Source organism: Cydia pomonella, chromosome 14 (assembly GCF_033807575.1).
Source record: "Cydia pomonella isolate Wapato2018A chromosome 14, ilCydPomo1, whole genome shotgun sequence".
In the NCBI taxonomy this organism is placed as follows: Eukaryota; Metazoa; Arthropoda; class Insecta; order Lepidoptera; family Tortricidae; genus Cydia; species Cydia pomonella.
This window is the reverse complement of record NC_084716.1, coordinates 20125829-20152061: the sequence shown is the minus strand read 5'-3', so window position 1 is coordinate 20152061 and position 26233 is coordinate 20125829. Positions and strand designations below refer to the sequence as shown.

General features: G+C 37.2%; 2 protein-coding genes across 2 annotated transcripts; both read left to right on the top strand.

Moving 5' to 3' along the window:
• The first annotated feature begins 9373 nt into the window (after window positions 1-9373).
• LOC133525227 (piggyBac transposable element-derived protein 4-like) lies at window positions 9374-12296 on the top strand. Its single transcript, XM_061861516.1, has 3 exons — window positions 9374-9782; window positions 10034-11394; window positions 12264-12296. Exons 1-3 carry the CDS (start codon window positions 9761-9763, stop codon window positions 12294-12296), a joined length of 1416 nt encoding a protein of 471 aa, XP_061717500.1. The 5' UTR covers window positions 9374-9760.
• A 2470-nt stretch (window positions 12297-14766) lies between these two features.
• LOC133525226 (uncharacterized) lies at window positions 14767-22824 on the top strand. Its single transcript, XM_061861515.1, has 8 exons — window positions 14767-15022; window positions 15271-15448; window positions 15614-15676; window positions 15792-15902; window positions 20243-20338; window positions 21173-21274; window positions 21583-21621; window positions 21928-22824. Exons 1-8 carry the CDS (start codon window positions 14952-14954, stop codon window positions 22159-22161), a joined length of 894 nt encoding a protein of 297 aa, XP_061717499.1. The 5' UTR covers window positions 14767-14951; the 3' UTR covers window positions 22162-22824.
• Window positions 22825-26233: the final 3409 nt, after the last annotated feature.

Below are 26233 nucleotides of genomic sequence, written 5' to 3'. Positions count from 1 at the left end.
GGGTACAACAACATGCTGAAAGGGTGCGAGCCCCGCTGCGTATGTAATAACTCTAACAAACGCCTAGTCTCGGTTGACATATTCAATAATACTCGAGTTGAATTTAAGCGCAAAGTCAACTCATTACTACGAGTATAACTTTAATTTTAAGCTTATTATAAGTAAATGGTGTAGCTTCGTTTTTTTTGTTCCTTTTATAGTGTCTAGCAGCTGTAATTTATATTTAGGACAACCCAATTTGGAAGTGATAAATGTAGTAATTATTAATTATTAGTGTAAGTATAGTATAAGTCTGTTTATTTAATTCCAATCACAATGCTGTCCTAAAACTACTGTCAGACCTAGTAGGAATTGTCTTAGGATGTAGGCTATATCTATTTTTAAATCATGCCTGTAAATGTTATTAGCCTGTATCGGTTTATTTCCCCAATAAAGAAAATATAAATAAAATAAAGCAAGCACTTAAAATCTCAGTAGGTAAAGTACGTACTGCTTTTACCCACCGTTTCGCCGACTTTGCACATCTCCATTTGTACAATGCAGTCGTAAAAAGGTGCAAAATCAAAGTGATAAGTGTTCTAAACGCAACAACTGAGAAAATGGCTACATGACATTGAACAAAAAGAAGATGAAAGTAGATGACAATACAATTTTTACAAATAAAATTTTACATACTTTACTTAACGCTTAAAGCCACTCAGTAAAAATGCGCAACGCTTGGAAGAAGACGAACCAGAACCTGGGACACTAGTAAAAGTGGAGTACCTAGAAGAAGTCGCGAAATCTTGTGGAAACAAACTTTCTTATTACCTCACTGTGATAATCTAAAAAAAAAAAAAAAACTATAAACATTTTGGCAAGCAATCCGTCATTAAATGACTTGACCGCATCGAGTTATATTGTACTGCGTACATAGAGCCGGCAACGCGAGTTCACTGTTTGTAACACGAGTTAGAGCCGGCCGGCTCAACCTTGGTTAGTCTGAGCCGGGCGCTTGCCGCGACGTGCCGCGTCGAGAAGTTTCAGTTAATTCTCAAAATGCCTTCGTGTGTGCTGAGATACTGCACCAATAACTCAGAAAAAGTAAAGAAAACACACGGAGTGACTTTTCACGGGTAAGTTACCAGTCAATCATACGCACGAGTTACAATATTTTCTTTTATTTTGCAACGAACTCCCGCGCGCTCGGAGTCGGCGGCCATACTTCGGCGAAATTCATAGACTAACAACATTTTATGTACGTACAGATGTGACACTATCAACGTGACACTTTAAAAATGGGTAGTATTTTGTTGTGGTGCGGGATGATATATATCTGTAGTTAAATTTTATTTGAACTTTTCTAAAGGTTTCCGCGGCCGGGCCATGAAAAAAGAGAATTATGGATTAAATTTGTTCAAAAGGAACGAAGCGAAGAATTTTGGTTGCCTTCGGACTATTCCCGCATATGTTCCAAACATTTCAAAGAAGATGACAAGTACACCACAAAGACTGGACGAATTTTCTTAAAGAAATCAGCTGTACCCTACGATAGTGTAAGAATTTTAACATTTACCTTTATATTGAGATTTCTGTAACTGCGACTTCTGTATACAGGGTGTAAAAAAATTGTCGGAAATATTTATAGGGAGTATTTATTTCATGAAACTGAACAACTTTTCCCAAGGAACAAAGGTCGACATATGAAAAAAATTGTTGGACCTCCCATACAAAATAGACGGCCAGCTGATCGATTTACTATGGGAGGTCCAAAATTTTTATTTCATATTTCGACCTATGTTCCTTGAGAAAAGTTGTTCAGTTTCATGAGTAGAACACACCCTTAAAATATTTCAGACTAATTTTTTTAAGGCCGTCACACACTAGGCTATAATATATTTTTCTATCTTAAGATACGTGACCCCTGGTTACCATACATTTTGTACTAAAATAGAGGCCAGAATTGATGGTGGCCTACGATTGGTGGTTCTTCTGGTGACCCCATTTAGACATACATTTTTTAGTACCATACCATCATCATCTAAACAAGAACTACAGGAGGAATCAATTTCTGAACCAGTAAGCAGCTCCGAATCAATTTTTGATACTCCGAAAAAAATTGTACTGAAGAAAAAATTACGTAAAGAATCAATAGCTAGAAAGAACCTTGCTGAAAAGTTTAAAAAAGTACGACGACAAAATTATTATCTAAAGAAAAAATGTGCCTCTTATAAATCAATGGTCCAAAATTTAAAAGATAGATTCGGTTTTGATTTAAATACGACTAATAATTTAATGGCTAAAGCAGAAGTTGTTGAATTACATAAGTCTTTAATGAAAAAAAAACAGAACAGACACTATTTACTGTACACTGCACCTTTACGTAAATTCGCGTTAACATTGCACTACTATTCGCCAGCTGCGTATAAATACGTTCGAGAATGCTACAATAAAGCTCTCCCTCATCCAAGAACAATTTGTAGATGGTATTCGACAGTTGACGCTGAACCTGGTTTTACAACGGAAGCCTTTGCGGCATTAAAGTTAAAATGCGAATCCAACGCCAAAGCCAATAAACCTGTAGTTTGCGCCTTAGTTTTCGATGAAATGGCGATCAGGAAGCAGAAACTATTTAATAATAATAAAAAATTAGGTGCAGTTAATTTTGGAGCAGGCCCTATGCAGGGCGAAGACGATGAGACTGTGGCAACACAAGCATTAGTGTTTATGCTGGTAGCCCTTAACGAAAATTGGAAATTGCCTGTAGGATATTTCTTGACGGCTGGTATAAATGCTGAAACAAAGGCAAATTTGATAAATATATGTTTGGAAAAATGCCACGAAGTTGGTGCCACAGCTGTATGTCTCACTTTTGACGGCTGTTCGGCAAACATCAGTGCTGCTGAAAAATTAGGTTGTGAGCTATCCGATGTCAACAATATGAAGACTTACTTTTCACATCCATCTACTGGAGAAAAAGTGTGCATATTTTTAGACCCATGTCATGTTATAAAACTCATCAGGAACACTTTTGAGAAGAAAAGACTTTTATTCGATGAAAAAAACAAAGAAATAAAATGGCAATTATTAATTAATCTTAATAAGCTTCAACAAAATGAAGGACTTAGATTTGGTAACAAATTAACTCCTCGTCATATAAATTTCCGTCAACAAATTATGAAAGTTAAGCTCGCTACACAATTGCTGAGTATGAGCGTAGCAAAAGCTTTATTTCTTTGCGATGAAGTTTTAAATTCGACACGGTTTCAAGATTCTTCAGGAACAGTGAATTTCATAACTTTGATGAATAACTTCTTCGATGTTATGAATTCAAGAAAATGCCATTTTTATGGTTTTAAGCGTCCTGTGGATAGCAAGAGCAAATCCGAAATATTTTCTTTCTTGGATAATGTAAAGTCCTATATACTGGCATTGCAATTTCGTTCCAAATCAAGAAGAGTAATAAAACGGAGAAATGAAATTCCCAGGATAACATTACAAATCTCAAAGTCAAAAGTAGTCGAATCTTCTAACAAAACTGGATTTGTTGGGGCTCTTATTTGCATCGAATCGCTTAAGACTCTTTACAATTACACGGTCGAGGAAAAGAAGATGCTGAATTATATATCTACTTATCGCATAAGCCAAGACCATTTGGAGTTATTTTTTTGTTTAATAAGAAAACACGGCGGTTACAACAATAACCCAAACGTATTACAATTAAGAGCAGCTTACAAAAAAACACTTAATCATCTAGAACTCCGTTCTACGTTTTCCGGCAACTGCATTCCATTGGACAATTTTTCAATTTTAAATTCACCGTCATTAAACATAATAAATAGCACGTCCCTTGCTAACCGACATGAAGAACAGTCGTATGAAGTTTTACAAACGACGCGATCACTGCCATCCGATTTGGAAGCTGAAAATAATTGGGTGAATCAACTTTTTTTGTTTTGTTATCCTGTCCCGTTGTCCAAGGGACAACAGTGGCATAGTTTGTTTGAAGAGACGTTGTATGCCGTTCTATTAACATGCTTAGTAGCGGGCCCATTATGGACATTGGTTATAACGACCACAAAAACGCAAGTTTGATACATTTAAGTACCATAAAATCAGTATTTCAATGAACTTTTGTCCCCTGGACAACTAATCATAACCATGGCAACGAGTGACGCTAAAAAGTTGATTCTCCCAATTGCAACATTTTTGCAACAATGCTTGAACAAGACACTTATATTACTTGTGAATCAAAACTGATAGTAGGTTACATATCTGGATATGTGTCTAGGCAACTAACACGAAAGATAAAATGTGAAGAATGTGTTGACAGCCTGTCCACGTCAAACAAACTCCCACATCACACATTAATAACAATAAAAGATATGGGTGGTTTGTGTTACTCCACAGAAGACGTGTACATAATATGCTTGGCTACTGAGAAAGTTGTACGTAATTTAATAAAGCAAAGCGGCGGGAAAGGTCTAGCCTCAAAATATGACTATAATTATATAACGGTGAACACACTAAAATATTTCATTGGGAAAGAAATATTCGTAAATTTAACCCAACATTCAATGAATCAGCCATCAACATTAAATCATCGAATCCATTTAATAAGAGCCATAATAAACCAATACACCAAAATTCGATTACACCACGAAGCGAAAACTGATCAAAATGTAGATTACTCCACAAAACGACAGAAACTAACGAAACTTATACTATTTAAAGGAAATTAAAATATCATTACATCACACATTAATGGTTTAATGTTGTTGCCAGATTCAATGGATATAATCCCTGTTTACTTATACGAGAAGTTTGCCCGACCCTGCCGAAGGTTTCCCCACCCTACCTCGCCTTTTAGATATAAATAATTGATATTTCGTTATAAGATTTGATTTGATTTCAAGAAAACTGTAATATACTAATAATTAAAATATACTGTAACGTAAATTACTCTTTTTATTTATTCCCTAGTTATCAGTACTCACAAACAGTATCGAGTAGGCAAAATACACAATATGTCGCATCTGCGCGCGATACTCGTTATCTATGAGAACAGAACCCCCACTCCGCGCGTCCCGCGCCCTGCCCCGCCGCACGCCCGCGTGCAATGATTTTACTGGGAATAGCTCCTCTATGTACGCAGTACAATATAACTCGATGCTTGACCGTCACTGGAAGCTTTATAATTGAGAGAGAGCATATCCGTTTCCGTCAAATTTCTATCAATTTTCATACGATTTTGACTACAATTTCCGGCTCCGTGGCGACACCTGGCGGCAGCGCACTCCTTTTCTTATAAAAGCGATGTCGAGCTACCTTTTCTTCATTGGCGTTTTCGATTCCGTCGAAGTAACTACTGCGCACGGATTCAGTTCCTGCGGAGGTACCTACTTACAAGTGAATAAATAAAATAAGTTATTAAATAAGTGAATCTCTTCCAACTTAGTGTACGGATTGTATAAGATCCTGATATATCGTGTGAACGTAAGTAACATAAGTTATTTGTAAATACTTAATGAAAGTAATTAAGTGAACATTACTTTTAATTTAACGGTTTTTGCCGTTTGGTTCACTACCTAATATTTAAATAAAGGAATAATCAGTTTTCATACGATAGGTTATGCATGTAATAATATTGTTCCTTATTACAGTAATGAATAGTAAGGAAGGCGGTGCCGCCCAGTCGGAGGCTGTGGCTGGCCCTAGTGGATTGACTCGCCAGATGCACAAGCGAAGCCGCAGCAGCAGCACGAGCAGCAGCAGCTCCTCAAGCAGCAGCTCGTCGAGCACCACGTGTTCGCGTAAGAGCCGCGCTCGATCTCGCTGCCACCGCCAATAGAAAAGTAAGCGCAACCATTCTAACCGTAAAATGAACAAATTATTTAAAGAAATAGCTGAGCTTCGCCAACAAGTAAAATCAAATTGGGGTGCAGTTCAACCCGACTACACGGATAATGTGTCTATAGGCTCTGGGGTTAGTGGTGGGGTTTATACGAACACCTGGGCACTTATGAACCAGAACCGGCTGCAAACGATTCTATATCCGAGCCAGGCCCCTTTACGTTTGATATAGAAACGAAACTGAAGGAACCATCTGTACCCAAAACTCCGGATCATTTTCTTAAAATGCTTGACGAGGTGCAACACTTGGGCAGCAAGGCTTGGTCAGAAGTAAGATATGCTGACACACAAAAAATGTATAATCATACTCCCGGATTCATTGATCTAGACAAACGAGGAGATTAAAAGTTATAACTCCTTGCGTCACCTGTCTTACGCTGACAAGTCTTATGCTGCCCTGACTTTCTGTATTTTAACACAAAAAGAAACATTACAAGAGGCTATTCGTTGTCTCCTATCTTGGGCTAAGACTACAAATGTAAATTTTGAAAATTTGAGTGAAAAAGTTGAGGAGGTATTTCAGAGAGGTAACTTGGCAAAAATGGCTGATTTATTACAATTAGCTTGCGGTCACCGAGCCGAGGCAATCGAAATGCGTCGGGAGACAATTTCGAGCCAATTAAGAGATCCTTTAGTAAAAGCTAATGGTCGGTTCACATTATTCCAGTAGCATTCCAGTCCAGCAATCCAATCCAGTGCTGGAATGCTACTGGAATAATGTGAACCGACACTGGAATGCACTGGAATGTACCCATTCCAGTGAGCATTCCAGTCCAGTGACTGGAGAGACCGTCAACTTTTCATTCCAGCTCACCCAATCCAGCACCACTGGAATAGTGTGAACAGCCATTCCAGTTGCATTCCAGTATTGGATATTGAACGTTGAACGGTGAATACGAGATTATTGTTTTTGGGAACAAGTTCCAAATTTTGATTAATAATGAAATTGAGTGAGGACCAAACTCTTCATTTTGTCTCTTTGTACAGAGAACATGCATGTCTCTGGGACATCACGTCGGATTTTTATAAAAACCGAGATATGCGCCAATCTGCCCTCCAAAAAATTCGCGAAGAGATGCAAATAGAAGGCTGTACAGTAGAAGATGTCAAAAATAAAATAAAAAGTATGCGATCGACGTACTACCTTGAACTGGACAAGATTAAAAAATCAACTGCATCTGGTGCTAGTGGTAATGTGTAGCAACCGAAGATAAAGTGGTTCTCCGAATTTCATTCATTTATAAGAAATGTAATGATGAAAAGAAAAGTTCAGGTATGTATGCATTTTTATAATTATTGGTTATTTAGAATTATACAATGAATCAAGCTAACCACATTTTAATAAATCATATTATTTTGCCACGGTACTGCCCCCTCGTTCACAAAGTAACTAGTATACCGTATTCTTAAGTCTTTGGCCCTTGATGATGAATTGTTACTGCTTTGTCGAGTGATACTGTTTAAGGCGTTTACTTCGCTTCTGCACGAACCTTCAATCATGGTGTGGGTATTCATATCATCACGATCAACGCAACTAGTGGTTAGATAAGTCGTTGACTTTTTTCGCAACCAGTTGTGTAGAGTACAAGCTAGGGTGTTGCTTAAAAATCAACTTTCGAAAAGTCTTTGTCTCACCCCGCCATTTTGTTAATTGTAACGGATGCTATTTTTTTTTAAATGAATTTTAAGGGTCGCTACCGCTTGGTAAAGTTTAGAAAATAAACGTAAGTTAGGCATTTGTACAACATGTCACAATTTTGTAATTATTTTACTTTCAGAACGTAACGCGATGTAACAAGTACGGGAAAGCCCCGAACAATCGCCCCTTTACTCGATACAACCCCCAGAGGCAGAAAAAAATTAGTTTCTACCGATTTGGCTGTGAGTCTAGATGCCGCTAAGTTGAGTCACAGAAAAGCCGCTATTGTGTTAACAAAAACTTTGAAAAGTGTGGGAAAAGATCCTCTGGAGTACAGTGTGAACTATTCATCGATCCAACGGCTGCGAATGAAACATCGTAAAGCTGTAGCATCAAACTTGAGAAAAGAATTTAAGCCTGACGTTCCTTTGACTGTACACTGGGATGGGAAATTAATAGAAGATATTACAGGACACGAGAATGTAGACCGTTTACCAATCTTGGTTTCAGGTCAAGGAGTTGATCAGCTTTTAGCTGTGCCCAAGCTTGATCGAGGAACTGGGGAGGCGTGTGCTTCAGCTGTTTACGAAACTGTAATGTCGTGGAACTTAGAAGATAAAATAAAATGTCTTTGCTTTGACACCACTGCGGTAAATACAGGGTTAAGGAATGGTGCTTGCATTCTGTTGGAACAAAAAATGCAAAAAGATATGCTTTGGCTGGCTTGCCGCCACCACATTATGGAGATTATGTTAGAGGCAGTAGTAAGTCAAGCTCTTGGCCCATCAAGTGGACCAGAAATAAGTCTTTTCAAAAGGTTCAAATCAGCTTGGCCTAAGATTGACCAAACCAAGTTTAATCGTGTATTATCCAATACACAAGATGCCTCTGGTGTACTAGATTTCGGTCAAGACCAACTGAACAAATACCAGCCACGCGATAACTATAAAGAATTGTTAGATCTGACTATAATCTACTTAGGAGGCGTGCCTTCAAAGGGAATATCATTTAAAGCCCCTGCTGGTCTTCATCGGGCTCGATGGATGGCGAAAGCCATCTACTGCTTGAAAATAATGTTGTTTGCAGGTCAAATCAGATTAACAAAAAAAGAAGAAGCCAATGTGCAGCAAGTGTGTGCTTTTGTAGTCACAATCTACGTAAAGTACTGGTTCTGCTCTCCGTCTGCGTGTTCAGCACCTAAAAATGACTTGCAATTGTTAAAAGACATTAAAGAATACGAGCGAGTTAACAAAAACGTGGCTAAAGTGGCCTTGAAAAAGATTCTGGGACATCTTTGGTATCTCTCAGAAGAACTGGTGGCATTAGGGTTTTTTGATGACCACTTGCATCTTGAAACCAAGCAGAAAATGGCATCTGCTATACAAAATGAAGGATTAGAATACACACCTAAGAGAGTAACGTTATCGTCAAGCGACATAAACCTAATCAGTGAAAAAGAGTTAGACAACTTTGTGACAAGCAACACCATGCGGTTTTTTGAAATCATGAATCTCCCAACTGGCTTCTTGCAAAAAGACGTAGAATGTTGGTCAGATGACCCGGAATATAAAGCTGCTAAAGATTTAATCAATTCAATGAGAGTCGTTAATGATACAGCATAAAGAGGCGTGGCATTAATGGAAGAATTCAACAAGTTAATTACTGTGAAGTGAAGAGCTAATGAAGAGCAAAAGCAGTACCTTTTTTTGGTTGTGAATGCCTTCAGAAAGAAATACCCTAATGCGAAAAAATCAACTTTGGTGTCATAAAAAACCCTAAACTGCTACTGAAACATTTAATCACTTGAACTTATGCTAAATTGTTAAAAATATTGTAGATTTTAATAAAAAAATCGTAATATATAATTGTTTCTTTGAACTGGTTTTTCCAAAAACTTTGACGGGTGGTAGCCACCCCTAAACTTAGTGTAAAAAAAAAAATAAAAAAAATTAGTATTCGTTAATAGCCTCCTAAGGCCCAATGGCTTACCTGTAGTACTTGGAGAGTTCGTCATACAGACCCAGCTCAATAATCGGTCGTGTAGTCATAGCGTACCACGGTCCTACGAGTAGGTCTTGAAACAAATGCCGGCATTTTGATTTAAAATTTCGCGCTAATCTAAAATGACGTTTCTCAATTTCTAAACGAATAGTTTGCCTTGTCTATGAACATAGTACGAAGGTCGAAAAAAAAAACAAAGTGTCAAACTGACAGTTTCCAGTCGGCAACATGGGAGGTGCGCGAGGAAGAGGTTAGTAAATCCTAAATAATTAAAGTAATCTCGAATGATTTTATGTTGAATTATATATTTTCTTAATATTTATTAGATATACCATGGAATAAAACAATAATTTGATAATTTATGCATATATTTTACCAGACACGTGCTGTGAAAATCTTAAGTCCTATGTGTAGTACCGCGGGACTTAACCAAAATATTTTTTTTATATTGAAATTGGTGATCAACGCTTATGGTGACGAATTTCGTTTTTGTTTTTATAGGTTTGAATGATAAAGAAATAGAATTCGCACTCAGCGATTCTGAAATTGAATTGGAGGACGACGATGGTACAGATTTGTGCGACACAGACACAAGATTTGTGCCAAATGGATCCAGAGACAATTTCTCTAGTTCTGATGATGATGTACCTCTGTCGGAACTAGTTTGTAGACCTACCCGAGGCAGACCCAGATCGCGACGTGCAGGATCGCGACGTGCAGCTTCTAGAGGGCGTCGTCGAGGTGCGTCAAGAAGAGGAAGATCCCGATCTCGCAGTATAGTAACGATTGATCAAAAAGAACGTCAAGAATTTGAAATTGAGGAGACCGCACGTGAGTGGCTAGAAACTGATTTTAATCCACCTGAAATTCCGTTTACTCAGCCAGCGTATTTTGAGAACGACTCTTCTCAATTTTTGGACTACTATGATTACTTTAAGCAGTACATAGATGACGACCTGATTCAACTAGTTGTTGCAAAATCGAATCAAACTCATATACTGAAGACCGGAAAATCACTGGATTTATCCAATTCCGAATTATATGTCTATTTAGGCATTAACATGATTATGTCTACTATCAACTACCCGATGTTGAGGATGTACTGGGAGAAGGAGTTTCGCATTGCTATTATCGCAGATAATATGTCCAGAAACCGATTTTTCCTTCTAAGAAATGCGATTAAATTTGTTTATGATGACGAAATTAGTCGTGATGTTCGTGATATGGACAGGTTGTGGAAAGTACGGCCGCTGCTGGATAAAATATTAAAAGGCTGTGGAATGCAAACAAAAGACGAATGTCTTTCCATTGACGAAATGATTGTACCGTTTACTGGCCAGTGTGGATTGAAACAGTATATCCCAAATAAGCCCAATCCTACCGGACTAAAAATTTTTGTTTTGGCAAATCCTAATGGCATCGTTTGCGATTTTAATATCTACCAAGGGAATGCTACTTATCCTAACTATGAAAATACAAATTTTGGCTTAGGAGAGAAGGCCGTATTAAATTTAACAGAAGAGCTAGCTCCAGGACACAAATTGTATTTTGATAGATACTTCACTACTCAGCGTCTAGCAAAAGAACTAATGCAACGAAACCTGCTATGTACAGGAACTGTAATGAAGAACCGAATCCCTGTCTCTGCCAGGCAGTATGTAAAAGAAGATCGTGAGCTCAAGGTGGAAGGTAGAGGTTCATGCCAAGTGCTAGTGAACGACTCTGAAAATTTTGCTCTAACAAAATGGTTAGACAATAAAAGCGTAACTCTTCTGTCAACGGCTCATGCAAAAGAACCAGAAGATTCATGCAGAAGATGGAGCAAGGCGAACAAACAATATGTTCAAGTTTCTAGACCCATGGTAGTTCAAGCCTACAACAATAATATGGGTGGCGTTGACTTGGCCGATAGAATGCTATCTGTCTGTGCAAATCGATACAGGACACTAAAATGGACCCAACGCCTGTTTTCGCACATGCTAGACTTGGCCTGTTCAAACTCCTGGTTGCAGTTCAAAAAAAATAAATTGGCAGATGGAGTCCCAGTGAAAAAAATTTACAACTCCGCATGTTCAAACTTGAATTGGGAAAATATCTACTTGATGCAAATGCTGGAACTTCTGGCGGGTCATCTGTGTCATCTGGAGATGAAGAGGCAGGAGTGACACCGTTGCAACGACACGGTAGAGCACCGATGGTGCCCACTCCTTCAGTAAACGCGGAGCTCGTCATATGCCAGAAATCACAGATGTTCAAAACAAATGCAGGAATTGCCACAAATGGAAGACTACTGTTAAGTGCACATTCTGTAATGTCTATCTCTGCTTCACGAAGAATAGAAATTGCTTCAGGGTATTTCACTCTTAATGTGTCACGCTAGACTGGTATTGAAATGATTAAGTACAGATTAAGTACAAAGAAAACGTTAATTATGAAAATTTTAGAATTGTTTGACATAAGTTGTAAACTTACAATTTTGTTTTCCTAAAGTAAGGGAGTTTTTATTTGTTAGTTATTTTTGAAATATTTACCAATAATTATTAAAATTATTTTGTCTAAGCAGATATTTTAGATAATAATTGTTAATTTTGATTGATTTATAGTGCATTGACCTTTACTTAACCTTACATGACTTCTTACTCTAAACTTAAAGACCATTGAATTCCCTTCTAACCTCCTTAAAAGAGTGCTTATTGTGTATTAATTGCCTTCATTTGTGTTTTACTTTCAGAATAGTTCTTCAAAGTGTGACAATCGTGTGTGAACTCGTAAATTTCTAACCTCTTAAGCCACGTTTGCATATACCTACTGTTAACTTATTTCTGCTTAAAACGCCTATCGGGGCTTTCTTAATTACATAAACTACTGTGAAGTGCTATTATAGATTCCAATTTAAATTTAAATTATTTAACTGCTCTAAGGAAAAGTATCGCACAACAAACACCTTGAAGGATGGCATAACAGGTAGAACAAAAAATTCTGTAAGCAATCGAATATATTCAAGTTTTTTCACCTTAAAATAGGAAGGAAACATTAACACGTCGCAACCGGTTGATTTTAATCAGTTACCCATATCGGAATGGTCAGCAAACGATATCGGGCAATTTTCTTCTGTTTTAAAATTATCGTATCTGAAACCTGCCGTTGTTTTGGCAAGATGATATTACAGCGGTGGCAAGCGAAAAAAATTAAAATAAATTTACTAAGTAACCTCCGAAGTCAGGGTCTATCTTCAGAACTACACTAATACTTTGTACGTGTGTAATGTTTTAGGAAAACCGACCAAAAAAAGACGCCTCAGTAATCCGCAACTCAGAAGCGAACCCGGAAATACATAGAGCCGCTGTAAACTGTTACTCGCAACAACATCTAGAAGTTCAAGCGACAGCAGCAATACGAGTAGGCCCGGGCCTACTCGTATTAAAAACTATGTTCAAGAGCCTTGAACCACCGCCTGTTTAAAAGGCTTTGTCAAGAAACGGGGTCAGAACATGAAGTACTGTTTTACTACACAGTAGTGCGTTGGCTATCAAGCGGACAAGTCTTGAAACGATTGTTTGAGTTGCGAGTAGAAGTGATTGTATAAATATCTTGAGAGCGAAGATTTTTTACAAGGACTAGCATACTTGGCAGATATATTTACTCATTTGAACGAGATTAACCTGTCTCTTCAGGGTCCTGCAGTGGCCATCGTGGATGCGTCTGAACGGTTGAAAGGTTTCTAAGGTAAACTGCCACTTAGGAAAAGGAGGGTGGATTCAGGTCACTTCGCAAATTTTCTGATGTTGGAAGAGTTGATGACACAAGGTATATATTTTTCTATGCCCCATATTTAAATGACATTTTTCACAGACTATCTACACCCAGATTGCAGCTGGACCTACATCATAAATAAATATTAACATATTTTTACATCAAGGAAGACCACAAATGACTACCTAACAAAACTAGGAAGGACCAAACAATCCAAATAAACCCCAAAAAGGAAAACCACACACAACCACAGGAAATAAATAAAAAACCATTGACAAAAAAGAACAATTGATTTCAGTCACAACAATGATTTTGTATTATTAATACAATATCATTGTTGACATACATTTTTCCTCATTTATTTTTTCTTTTAAGACATTTTTCTCGTAGAATTTAGATGATTAATACCTTTTACGAAAAAGTAACACAATATGTCACAATTAGGTAAACCTAACTCATTTTAGACTAAAGAAAGAATGACTATTTAAGTTTATTAGCACCAATAGGGAACTCCATATATTCTGTATCGCGGGCAATCAGAAGCACCTAAATTTAAACCACCTTTTGTACCTACCGATCAAATATTGCAAAATCACTTTCTCATCTTTTTCCATACTATCAAGAACCAACCACTTTCTACATTTAACCATTTTGGCAATTAAACCCTTGAAACCAGTACATTGGAAAATTATAACACTTCGCTAAGATCGAAGTTTAAATAGGTTATTTAACCTATTTAACCTTGTTAAGACCTCGGGCACCGTACCAAGACAATGGACTGAATCGAGCATAACCCTGCTGTACAAAAAAGGCAATCCTGACGACATTAGTAACTACAGACCGATTAGCCTACTTCCGTCTATGTATAAACTTTTTTCATCGAGCATATGCTACAGAATCAATGCACAGATAGACAGAAACCAGCCGATAGAGCCAGCGGGCTTTCGGAAAGGCTTTTCGACTAACGATCATAAACAGGTGGTAGAGCAACTGATCGAGAAATATTGAGAATTTAAAAGGCAAGATATAGAGGCTTTCATTGATTACAAAAAAGCCTTTGATACAATTACACACAATAACATCTGGAAAGCCTTGCAGCTAAACAACATCCACTCTATCTACATAAAAATCTTACAAAATGTATATATGAGAAGCACATAAAATAAAATTCATTCATTCATTCACAAGTCGAGTGAAACTAGACAGGGCAGGGCTGGCCCGGCAATAAATATCAGAAGAGGAGTGAAGCAAGGTGACCCAATTTCGCCGACTCTTTTTATAGCTGTGCTCGAACCAATGAGGAAAAAATAAAGAGGAGAGGCCCTATTCTACTATAGATACTTTGTGTTATACAAATGTATATGAAATCGACATAGAAACATAAAAACATATTTTGTCTCTTTCTTTCCAATAGCCCATCACGTATGATGAAAGAGATAACATGACATTTAGTTGCTCTTAATTCCGGTACTGTTTGACTTTATTACCACGTGTTTATTTCCGGCTGCCAGCCGCCATCTTAACCGCCAGACGTCAAACCCGCTGTTTGTAGTAGATCGGCTGTCAAGTGGACAACAACTTTGTAGTTTAAATAGTAGTTTTCGTTGTTAAAATCAGTTTTAGCGTTCGGTTTTGTGGTGTGGACATCAAGTGATGCTATCGCAATATGCCTATGTGTTCAATAAAACAGTGTGGTGCACGAAAATCGAAAAATCGACCGAATTTGACCCTTCACAGGTTAGTAACCGTTTTTCATCAAAAAAGTACACTTAAGTTCTAGTTTTTGCCTAGTTCTTATGGTTCTTAAGACATGTTTGATGTCTCTAATATGAATATATACATATATTCTATATTTGCCTTGTATTTTCATGATTTAAATCATATAGTATATTTGACAGTCTAGCATAGGGAAGTGCTAATGTCGATTGCCGGCGTCGCCTAGAAAAAGCTATTTTAATACTAATGTGTCTATTACAACTTTACAGTGTTCCAAAAAATGAAGTTTTGCGTCGAAAATGGCTTAACGCTATTGGCCTGGAGAACATAAATCCGCGACATAAAGAACTGTATATCTGTTCCCTACATTTTGAGGAATCCCATTTCAACAGAACTCTAGACGTGGTGAGATTGCGTGAAAATGCCGTACCGACGTTGTTTAATATGGTAAATCTATTATATACTTAGCATCTAAAACTAATGACTAAATCCTTATTTCATACCATTTTAATGGTAATTTCTCTTTATGACCACTTTGTGTCTTATTTTTTTATCTGGGATGTTATTAAAGTTCATTTATTGTCTTTGATTAAATGTCTCTTCTTTTTACAGCCATCAACATCTAAACATATGATATACACACAAAAAGAAAATTTGGATCCGTCACCAAAAATGGTACTATTTGCTGTGGTATTTTTTAAATCAACATTAAATATCCTATGAATTTATAATACAAAATTTGATAACTTCTATTCAGATCAACTTAATTTAATATAAATTTAATTTTCAGCCGCCAATTTCAAAACCGGTTCTGGTATTATGTGGCACGGGTAATGTTCCAGAAGAACAAGATACTGCAATGAGTCACCAAGAAAATAAATTGACTCCAGCTCATGAAATGGTAAATTACATATAACACATTTTTATTATATAGCCCTTTGTTCTGAACATGATTGTTCTTTTGATAGTCTTGAATTATCATATGAAGTCTCTTAGTTCAGTGTGCCTGTCGGCAAAGGCCTCCTCCAACTCCTTCCAGTATCTTCTCTCTCTTGCCACCCTTGTCCAGAGTGGTCCCACTGTACGAATAATTTCGTCTTCCCATCTTGTTACTTGAGGGCCTTGCGATCTTGACCCGTCTGTAGGGTGCCACATGAGAACTCTTTGGCTCCACTTTTCTGTCTTACATCTTATAGTGTGACCTGCCCACCTCCATTTTTGCATATCTATGTGAGTGAGGATATCTGCTACTTTTGTTCTAGCTCTTATGTCAGAGCTGCGGTTTCTATCCTGTAGTTTTACCCCAAGCATGCTCCTCTCCATAGCTTTCTGGCACTTTGCAAGTTTATCTCTTTGTTTTTTAGTAAGAGACCAAGTTTCGCAGCCATAAGTTAGACACGGAAGGACACATGTGTTGAAAGTTTTGCTTTTTATTCGTATACCTAGGTTGCTTTTCATGATTTCTTTAAGTGACCAGTATTTGCTCCAGCCGGATGATATTCTTTTTTCGATTTCTTTGTCCATTTGGTCCTTGAAAGATATTATTTGACCTAGATACACGTATTCCTCAACGTAATCTAAAATGTATCCATTGACTGTGATTTCTTGAATCCTAGAATTTGTCATCAATTTAGTCTTGTCTGAGTTAAGCTCCAGTCCCACGGCCTTGCTCTGTTTTGCTAGATCTGTTAGCATGCATTCTAGTTCTTTTGGGTTTTCCTCAAACAAGACTATGTCGTCGGCAAACCTTAGGTGATTTAGGCGTATGCCATTTATGTTGAGGCCAAAGTGTTCCCATTCGAGTTTCCTGAATATTTGTTCTAAGACAGCAGAGAATAATTTTGGTGATAGTGGGTCACCTTGCCGGACTCCTCTTTGTATAGGGAATGTTTTACCAGTCGATTCCAGTCTAATTCTGCTTTTGCTAATGGTATATATCCGTCTGATGATTTCTACGTATACTTCGTGTACTCCTTGTTGTTTCAGGCTTGTCCATATACAGGTGTGGTTAAGGCTATCGAACGCTTTTGAGTAGTCGATAAATGCTATGAACAAAGGCTTTCTGAACTCTTTATATTTTTGCATAACTTGTTTTACCGTATGGATATGATCAATTGTACTAAAGTCTTTCCTAAATCCAGCCTGTTCGATTGGTTGGCATTCGTCTAATGTTTTTGATATTCTATCTAGTATCACCTTAGCAAAAACTTTGTATATGTTTGACATAAGGCTTATTGGGCGGTAGTTGCCTATATTGTCTTTCGCACCTTTTTTGTGGATCAAGATGATGTCTGATTCCCCCCATTGATTTGGGATTGTCCCCGTTCTTAAAATTTCGTTAAATACCACTGTTAGGATTTGGCTAAGTTCTTCAACTGTTCCTCTCATAAGTGTGTTGGGTATTTTATCCGGTCCAGGGGATTTATCTAGCTTCTGGGAGTTCATTGCCTTTTTGACCTCATCTACCAGTATAGGTGGTACCGCATCACTTTCATGTGTTGAAAACAATCCATCCAGCAATTGAATGTTTTCTTGCTCGGAGTTTGAACTTTCATTACAGTACAGGGCTTGATAGTACTCAGTTGCTACTTTCTGGATTCCTGTACGGTTAGTGAGATTTGTCTGTGCCTTTTTCAGTTTGGGAATCCATTCTTTTCCTTTTTCTCTTAACTCTTTTAACGCTTTCTTAGTACCACCTGTTTTTATTATGTGCTCCTCTATAGTTCTTAGTCTTCTTTGCTTCCTGTCATTTCTTATATTTTCTCTTATTCTTTTGCTGAGATTAGTTATCCTCATTCTGTTTTTGCTATTCTTTTCTGAGATGATCGCCTTTCTTTCCTCCATGAGTTTAATTGTAGTCTCACTTAATTTGTGTGTTTTGGTTTTATTTCTATCCATATTTGATACTTGTGTGAGATTTTTTTCTACTTCTCTATACTTTTCTGCTAGTGGTCTGGTGGATTTTACAATTTCAGTTAGCAGTTTAAAGTTGATAGGTCCCAGTTCAGACAGGTTTTTGGTTGCTTTGTTGTTAAAGCTTTTTCTTGAGTTTTTAGGTGGGTAGTAGTTCATACTGCTGCGTACCATACGGTGATTAGTGTTGAAGTTGAGATTTTGAATTACACTTGTGTCGCTAAACTGTTTGGCATTGTTTGATAAAATAAAGTCAATTTCATTTTTAGTTCGTCCGTCTGGGGAAATCCATGTCCACTTGTTTTTTTCTTTTTTCTTGAACATGGAGTTCATTAATATTAAGTTGTTTTCGTGTAGGAAGCCAATCAATTTGTGACCATTGATACTTCTTTTGCCATGTCCAAAGTTTCCCATGATTGACTCTTCTCCTTCTTGTCTAGGGCCTACCTGTGCGTTGAAATCTCCCATGACGACCAGGTTATTATGAGAGTATTTTTTTACTTCATCTGTTAGGTTGTTGTAGAAAGTTTCAATTTCATCCTTGCTAGCTTGCTGCGTAGGAGCATACACTTGGATTATTGTCAGTTCTTTTCTGTTACCAGGTATTTTCATACGGAGTATTGCGAGACGGTTTGATACTCCTATGAATTCCAAGATCTTGTTTTTATGCTTCGACTTTACTAGGAATCCCACTCCATAGTAGCCAGCAGTGCCTTTGTGATACATTATGTAGTTGCTGCGTTCATCGATTCCTTCGCCGTCTCTTCTCATCTCACTTATGCCTAGTATATCCCACCTTATGTTGATGAGGGCATATTCTAGTTCCTGTAAACTTTCTTCAGTCCTTAAGGTTCGGGTGTTAAGTGTGCAGATGTGCAGGTAGTCTTCCTTTTTTGTTGTTAGGTTTTTTGTATGGGTTGCAATTGCTGAATATTTGTTGCTTTTTTCCAGTGGAGTGTTTCCAATTGTTGGATATGGAGGGTGTTGGTCTCTAACCCACGGTGACCAGCCGGGTTGGGGAGTTTAAGACTTGTTGCTTTTGATTTTGTTATAGGTTTATTGTTATGGTTCCTGTTTTTTGCTGTGTTGATTGGGGTGTTGTTTAGTTTTTTGAAGATTCCAGTGCTGGTAATGGTGGCTTGTTGCGTTTTTCGACAAAATTTAAAATGCTTGGCTTGAGTGTTGCTTTTTCAGTTGTTTGAGGCTTTAATGGCTCTTCGATTGGTTCATTATTGGGTGTAGTGATTTTCTTTTGCGCTGATGAGTTAGGTGATTTTGACTCTTCCCGTTTTCTTTTTTCTCTAGTGGTTTCTTTAGGTTTTTTCACAACTAATTTATCTTGCACCAGGAATGCGATATTCCCCTTCTTTTTTTCCTCTTCTACTTGTGGCTGTAATTGCTTCCTTTTTTCTAGCACCTCTTTGGAGTAATCTTCCTTAATGTAAACTCCTTCCGGAAGTTTCGATTTATTTTTTAGGATCAGGTGTTTTTTCCATACAGTTGAGAAGGAAACTACGACGGGGCGGTTGTTGGTACCAGTCCATTTTCCAATTCTATAGATGTTATTAATTTCGTGACTTTCTATATAAATTTCCATTTCTATTATGGTTTCCTTGATATAATCTACGAGTTCAGGTTCACTTTTTCCCAATTCACTTATTCCGAAAAATATTAAGTTATTTTTCCGTTTCTCCTTGTCGATGTTACAGAGTTTCTGTTGTAATTCTGTTACTTTGTTTTTAAGGTCCTTGTTTTCCTCTGTGATCAACTTTACTTTTTCGTCTAGCGCTTCCATGACGTTTTGCGTGACCGTTTTTGTTATGAGTAAAGTTTGATTGTGTAGTTTTTCGTCTAATTTGCTGTCAAGTTTTGACAGCAATAGGTCAATGCTAGCTTCATCCATTTTTCACAGATTTAGGGATAATTTTATCTCTGGTACTGGCAACACTCTAGCTGTCAATATCAATAACGTCAGGTTGGTAGTTCTGTTGACATCCGGGAATGCAATTTTTAGGTTATGATGCACACAGTCTTTGCACTATTTCACATGAAACCGATTAGTTCCGCACTGTTTCCACTTTTTTAAAAACGTTTTTCTTGGTTCTGCCCTTGTGAAAAACTATGATACACACTTAGTCCACTCGATTATGCACTGATATTTATTTAATGTTCTCGGAGGTCGTTGTCGTACGTGTTTTCGTTATGGCGTCGGAACCGCATATAACACATACATTATTCTTTTCTTTTCATAGTCTTTGTACATGTACATACATAGTGAAAACTAATATTGTAGGTTTCTCTACTTTATATATTTTTTATTTATTTCAGCTGCCAACTTCAAAAAATGTGCCTGTTTTGTGTGAAACTGGTAATATTCAAGGAAAGATGGAGCCAAAGAAATATTCGTTTCCGGCTTATGATATGGTAAGGATTTGTTCTATAGACCGTGTTTTTATTTTTATTTCTGTTAATTTCAAGGGTGCATTCCTGAGCTTAAAGTAAGTAACTTACTCTAAGACAATGGTATTCTAATTAACTCCATTTCGGAGGTAATCAATAATCTATTTTTATCTTATAAAGCCCTTACGAACGTATGCACTTGTCTTAGGGCCTGTTTACATATTGATTAGTATTTAGTACGAGTTTGCCTCTAAATGTAAGTACTATCTCGGACGATTGATGTTAGAAATGACATTGATGTCACAGTTTTCAAATGTTAGGTTGAATTAAATGTAATGCCCGTATTACAACAACGCTATAAGCAACATTTAATTATTTTTTATAAAAGTAAAAACAATAAAATAGTAAAAAAAAATTTTTTTTTTTAAATTAACTATGCTATTAAGTTTTCTTAAACGTACTTACCCATACCCTAAAGTTAACGGGATTCTATAAAATCACGGTGTATAGACAGTGATTGATCCAATCCGTAGCAAACTTTTATGATGATTTTTTCCAATGAAAACTATTTTTTAATATATATTTTTATCAATTGAAAATAATTGTAATTGGTAATGATATACATTATACAATGAACATATTGTATAAAATATAATAAAAATTAATTATACATTTTTAATGTAAAATAAAAGTCCTAACAGGTTCTGAGAAAAGGTCCCACAGCAAACATAGGAAAAAGTTAAAATTTCGTGAGATTTGACTGAAACCACCTTTTCCCTGTTTGCTGCTGGGTCCTTTGTTGTCCCATAACTTATTTCTCGCTCAGCTATACTCATGTTATTATTAATTTTCTTTTAGCCATCATCATCAGCCGCTGGCCAAGATAGCATTTTTCAAGAAGAAGAGGTTCTCCTGAAAGAGCAACCTGCGAGGGAAATTCTGATTCCTGCCGCAGGCCAGGTAATATTTAGTATTTAATAAAGAACCTCAAATATGTTCGAAATTTAAATGTATAAATTTTTTCTTGGTTTCTTTTTTCGGGAGTATTAACTATCTGTTTGGGGCTAACTGTACTGTATCTATGGATCTGAGGAATCTGAAAATATAAAATTTTTATTTTATTTATTTTAAAGCAAAAATAGTTGTATATTTAAAAGTTCTAAGAAAGCCGGAATGTAGATCTAGAGGGGTTATATTCTTGAGTTTTTTTGTCTCATGCGTTTTCTCTCGCTCTGCTATACTCACGTTATTCATTATTTTTACTTCAGCCATCGTCGTCATCAGCCGCAAGTCAAGTTAGCATTTTACAAAAAAAATTATCCCCTTGACAGAGCAACCTGCTAAAACAAAGAAAATTTTGGTTCCTGCTGCAAACCAGGTAAGATATGTGTTTATTAATTTTTTTAAGAGCCCTAGATGTGCGACCAATAGCAAGAGGCGATTTAGTCAGTTTTGACGCATTTGACTTTTAAAATTATTATAACTCTAGCTTTTTAAAACGAACCCCTAGAAAACATTTTTTACCGTAGCGTTTAACTATAACGGTACAGGTTAAAATCAAAATATTAAATATTATAAATATATTACTAATATCATAAATATATTGTTTCTAGGTCAGCCAGCAGTTCAATAAGTTCCAAAAACTGGAAAAAATCTGTCAAGAGCAAAAGAAGAAGATTAAAAGATTGCAAGAGAAGGTGCGGAGGCAAGGAAAAAAGATCGGGAATTTGGAAGACATTCTCAAAGATTTAAAACAAAAATTGATTATAAATAATGAACAATCTATACTTCTGGAGGAATGCGGTGGCTCTCAGGATTTTTTTAAAGCGACAGATTGCAAAATCTAAAGGGTTGCCGTTAGAAAAAAAATATTCTGAAGAAATACGGAAATTTGCCTTGACATTACACTTTTTGTCACCCAAAGCTTATGATTACATCAGAAGAGTATACAACACGTGTTTGCCACACCCCCGCACCCTATCAAAGTGGTACCAAAACGTAAATGCAGAAGCTGGCTTTACTAAAGAAGCATTTGATACTTTGAAGAAGAAGGTAGAGCAAAGTAAGCCACAACAAATTTTGTGCGCTCTTGTCTTAGATGAGATTGCCATCAGAAAAGGCTTAACATGGGACCCCAAAGCCCAAAAATATCATGGTCGTGTAGATTATGGTCACCATATCGATTGTGATTCAGCCGAAGAAGCCAATCAGTGTCTGGTGTTAATGTTAACATGCATTAATGGTGCTTGGAAACTGCCAATCGGCTATTTTTTTATAACATCCCTAAGCGGCGAGCAAAAATGTCTTCTGGTAGAAACTGCCATTCAAATGACGGAAAACACAGGCGCTCAAGTAGTATCCGTTACTTGCGACGGTCCGGCTTCCAATTTTAGCATGTTTTCTGCATTGGGTTGTCCCCTTAATAAAACTCAAGAAAGCACATCATTTAAAACCGACAACGACAACAGAGTTCACTCATTTATAGACCCATGTCACGCAATCAAACTCATCAGAAATACCTTAGGTGACTTAAGGGTACTGATCGATGGTCTGGGAAGAAAAGTAGAGTTCAGATATCTACAACTTTTGTTGAGCTTGCAAGAGCAGCATGGATTGCATCTCGCAACAAAAATATCAAAGGCTCATATCTTCTATGAAAAACAGAAGATGAAGGTGCGATTGGCAACACAGTTGCTAAGCAATTCCGTCGCTGACGCCTTATTGTTTTGTAAAAATGAATTACAATTGGAGGACTTTAAAGATTGTGAAGGCACTGTGAACTTTATTAATACAATTAACAACGTATTTGATATACTAAACAGCCACTCTATGCGGCCTCCTGGCTTAAAAAAGGCAATGTGTCCGGCCAATATAGGCTTTATTCGGGCATTTTTTGAAGGCGCCATTGAATACTTACGAAGATTAAAGCTTCCTTCGGGAGAGCTCTTAATACAGTCCCGAAGGAAAACCGGCTTCATTGGCCTCATAATCGATATGACAAGCGCATTGAATCTGTACGAAGACGTGGTGGAAGAAAAAGCTCTATTAAAGTACATACCCATGTATAAAATCAGCCAGGACCATCTAGAGCTGTTTTTTTCCTCGATACGAGCGAGGGGAGGGTTCAACAACAACCCAAATGCTGTGCAGTTTCGTGCGGCGTACAAAAAATTGCTAGTGAGAGCAGAAATTCGGGATGGCGGGATAGGTAACTGCATCGCCCTCGAGCAAATAAATATTCTAACTTGCTCAAGCGCCAGTCCTATCGAAAATATTAATAACTTGACGGAAAAAAACAGGTTCGTCGAGATAGAGGAGGACCACAGCGAACTATACGAAACATATTTCGAGTCATTGGCGAGTGATATGAACAAATATGAAGAAAGTGTGGTGGAATATATAGCCGGTTTCGTATGCAGGAAACTGTCAAACAATTTAAAGTGCGACATTTGTTTGCAGTTATTAAGTGGCGAAGAAAATAAAAAGAGCCTCATTTATTTAAAATCAAGGGGAGGCTTGAAATATGCATCAACAGATGTAATAAATATAATTAAAAAAGCAGAGAACGTGATAAAAAAACATCTTGATACTAAAAAGAAGCCAGAAGAATATTATCTGTACGTCTTCAAATTCTTTGTTGAATTTTATGGTTTCGATAACCAAAACGTTTTATCCACCGGAAGCGTGGAACACGACACGAACCACAGGGTGCTATTAATAAAAAGCATTATTAAGGCCTATATCGACATTAGGTACCGGTATTACGGGAAAAAAGCCACAGAAAAGGTGTCTTACAGGAATTATTTTAATAAATTGATACTGTTCCGCAATGAATAAATTATGTGAAAAATTGTTTTTTTTTTTAACCCTTCTAAAGTTACTGCTACTACCATCTTACCTTTCAACACAAAGGAGATAACTAGGCCTATACAAAGTATGATCCCTATGGCACTTCCTTAAATTCTCTTATGGTGAGTCTTAATTTAAAAAACTATTAAAGAAATGAGTTTTTACTGTATTTTCATTACTTGAATATTACATTTCTAAATAAATTAATATGCTAAACTTCCGAATGATGGTCCCTATGACAGTGACAGTTTATTTTAATATGGCGCAGCTATCACGAAAAATGTTTGAAGACATTTTTTTGGAAGTTTAGTACATGAATTTATTTAGAAATATAACGTTTAAGTAATAAAATATGGTAAAAAGATATTGAATAAATTTTTAAACTAAACCCAGACAGCAAAGACTTGAAGGAACTGTCATAGGCACCATTCGACGCGAGAGGTATATATGCATACCAAATATCTAATTAATCTTAACGGAATCCAATATTCAATATCCAAATGGATAGAAATAAGCGAACTCTGCACCATCATTTATCAAACATGGTGCTATCGCACAGATCGTGAAAGTGTTCTCATAACACTCCCACAGTCTATCCTATTAAAAAACAAACTGCAGAGTTACGGACAGCAACCCGCTTGCAATTTACAGGCTTAGAAGGATTCGTCGACTCTATCCAGCTCAATATGGTGATTAACACTTAATTCAATCCACGTTGCTACTAAACTCCAGCTATGCTAATTTTCATGTCAAAATTAGCGATAGACAGGCAGATAACATATTTATCGATATCGATATTTTTTAAGATAGAGCAATGCAGCCCTACCGGAAGTACGCCATTTTTTCCGACAAAATAGTTTAGGTAGGCACGCTCATTTCGTAGGTACTTCTAGTCCATAGATTTATAGGTCTGTGGCTCGAACTAGCCTTTAATCAACTGAATTGGGACCAACATGGTATATTTGTCAACCACCGGCACTTGACACATCTCCGCTTTGCAGACGATATTATTTTATTTTCAGAGTCAAGGCGCAAATTGGAGTACATGATCAACGACCTAAATAAAGCAAGCCAAAATATAGGACTAAAAATGAACTTTGACAAGACAAAAGTTATGACAAACAATTTAAAAACGCCCATCAAAGTTTGTCAAACTAACATAGAATATGTAAACTCATATACATATTTACCTAGGAAAAATGATATCTTTTGACCCAATCAGTGGCCCAGATGAAATCAAGCGTAGAATAAACATATCGTGGAAAAGTTCTGGGCACTATAAGAAATCTTTCAAAGCGATTTATCTCTATCAATTAAGAAAAAAGTTATGGACAGTTGTATATTACCCTGCCTCACTTATAGCTCGCAAACATGGCCACTGACTAATAATAGCAAGCAAGGTATACGTTCATGTCAATCAGCCATGGAAAGGTCAGTACTTAAAATCAAAAGAATAGACAAAGTGCGCAAGGTGAAAATTAAAGAAAAAACCAAATTCTTAGATTTTTTAGTACAGGCACTAAAGCAAAAATGGAGATGGGCTGGCCATCTAGCAAGACTGCAGGATGGTCGTTGGACAAAGGAAGCCACGGTGTGGCCCGGACCTACGGGAAAGCGCGGCAGAGGCAAGCCGCGCACGCACTGGTCAGACGACCTAGCGGCAGTCGCTGGTCCAAACTGGATAGCAACAGCCTCAGACAGAGAGCTCTGGAAAACCTTGGAGGATAAAAATTTCCATTATGGACCATCGATTTATGGGGTTTTAGGGGGGGGGAAGGGGCTACCCCCCGGTACCATCCCCCCCCCCCGCGGAACCCCATGGTTACGGAGATATCAATTGTGAAAGTTTTGAGGTTAGAATAATAACGTTATTTAGCTATTACACTATTATCACCTTGTTTCCTATGATTTTGGTCACTTTCCTATAGAATGTGGAGAGATAAAGGATATAAGGTAAAAATAAAAAGGGGCGGGGCTTACGGGCAGAAAGTGAGGATTTTCCGAAAAAGGGGCGGGGCTTGATGCAGAAGTGAGGAATTTCCGAAAAGGGGGCGTGGCTTAATTTTTTTG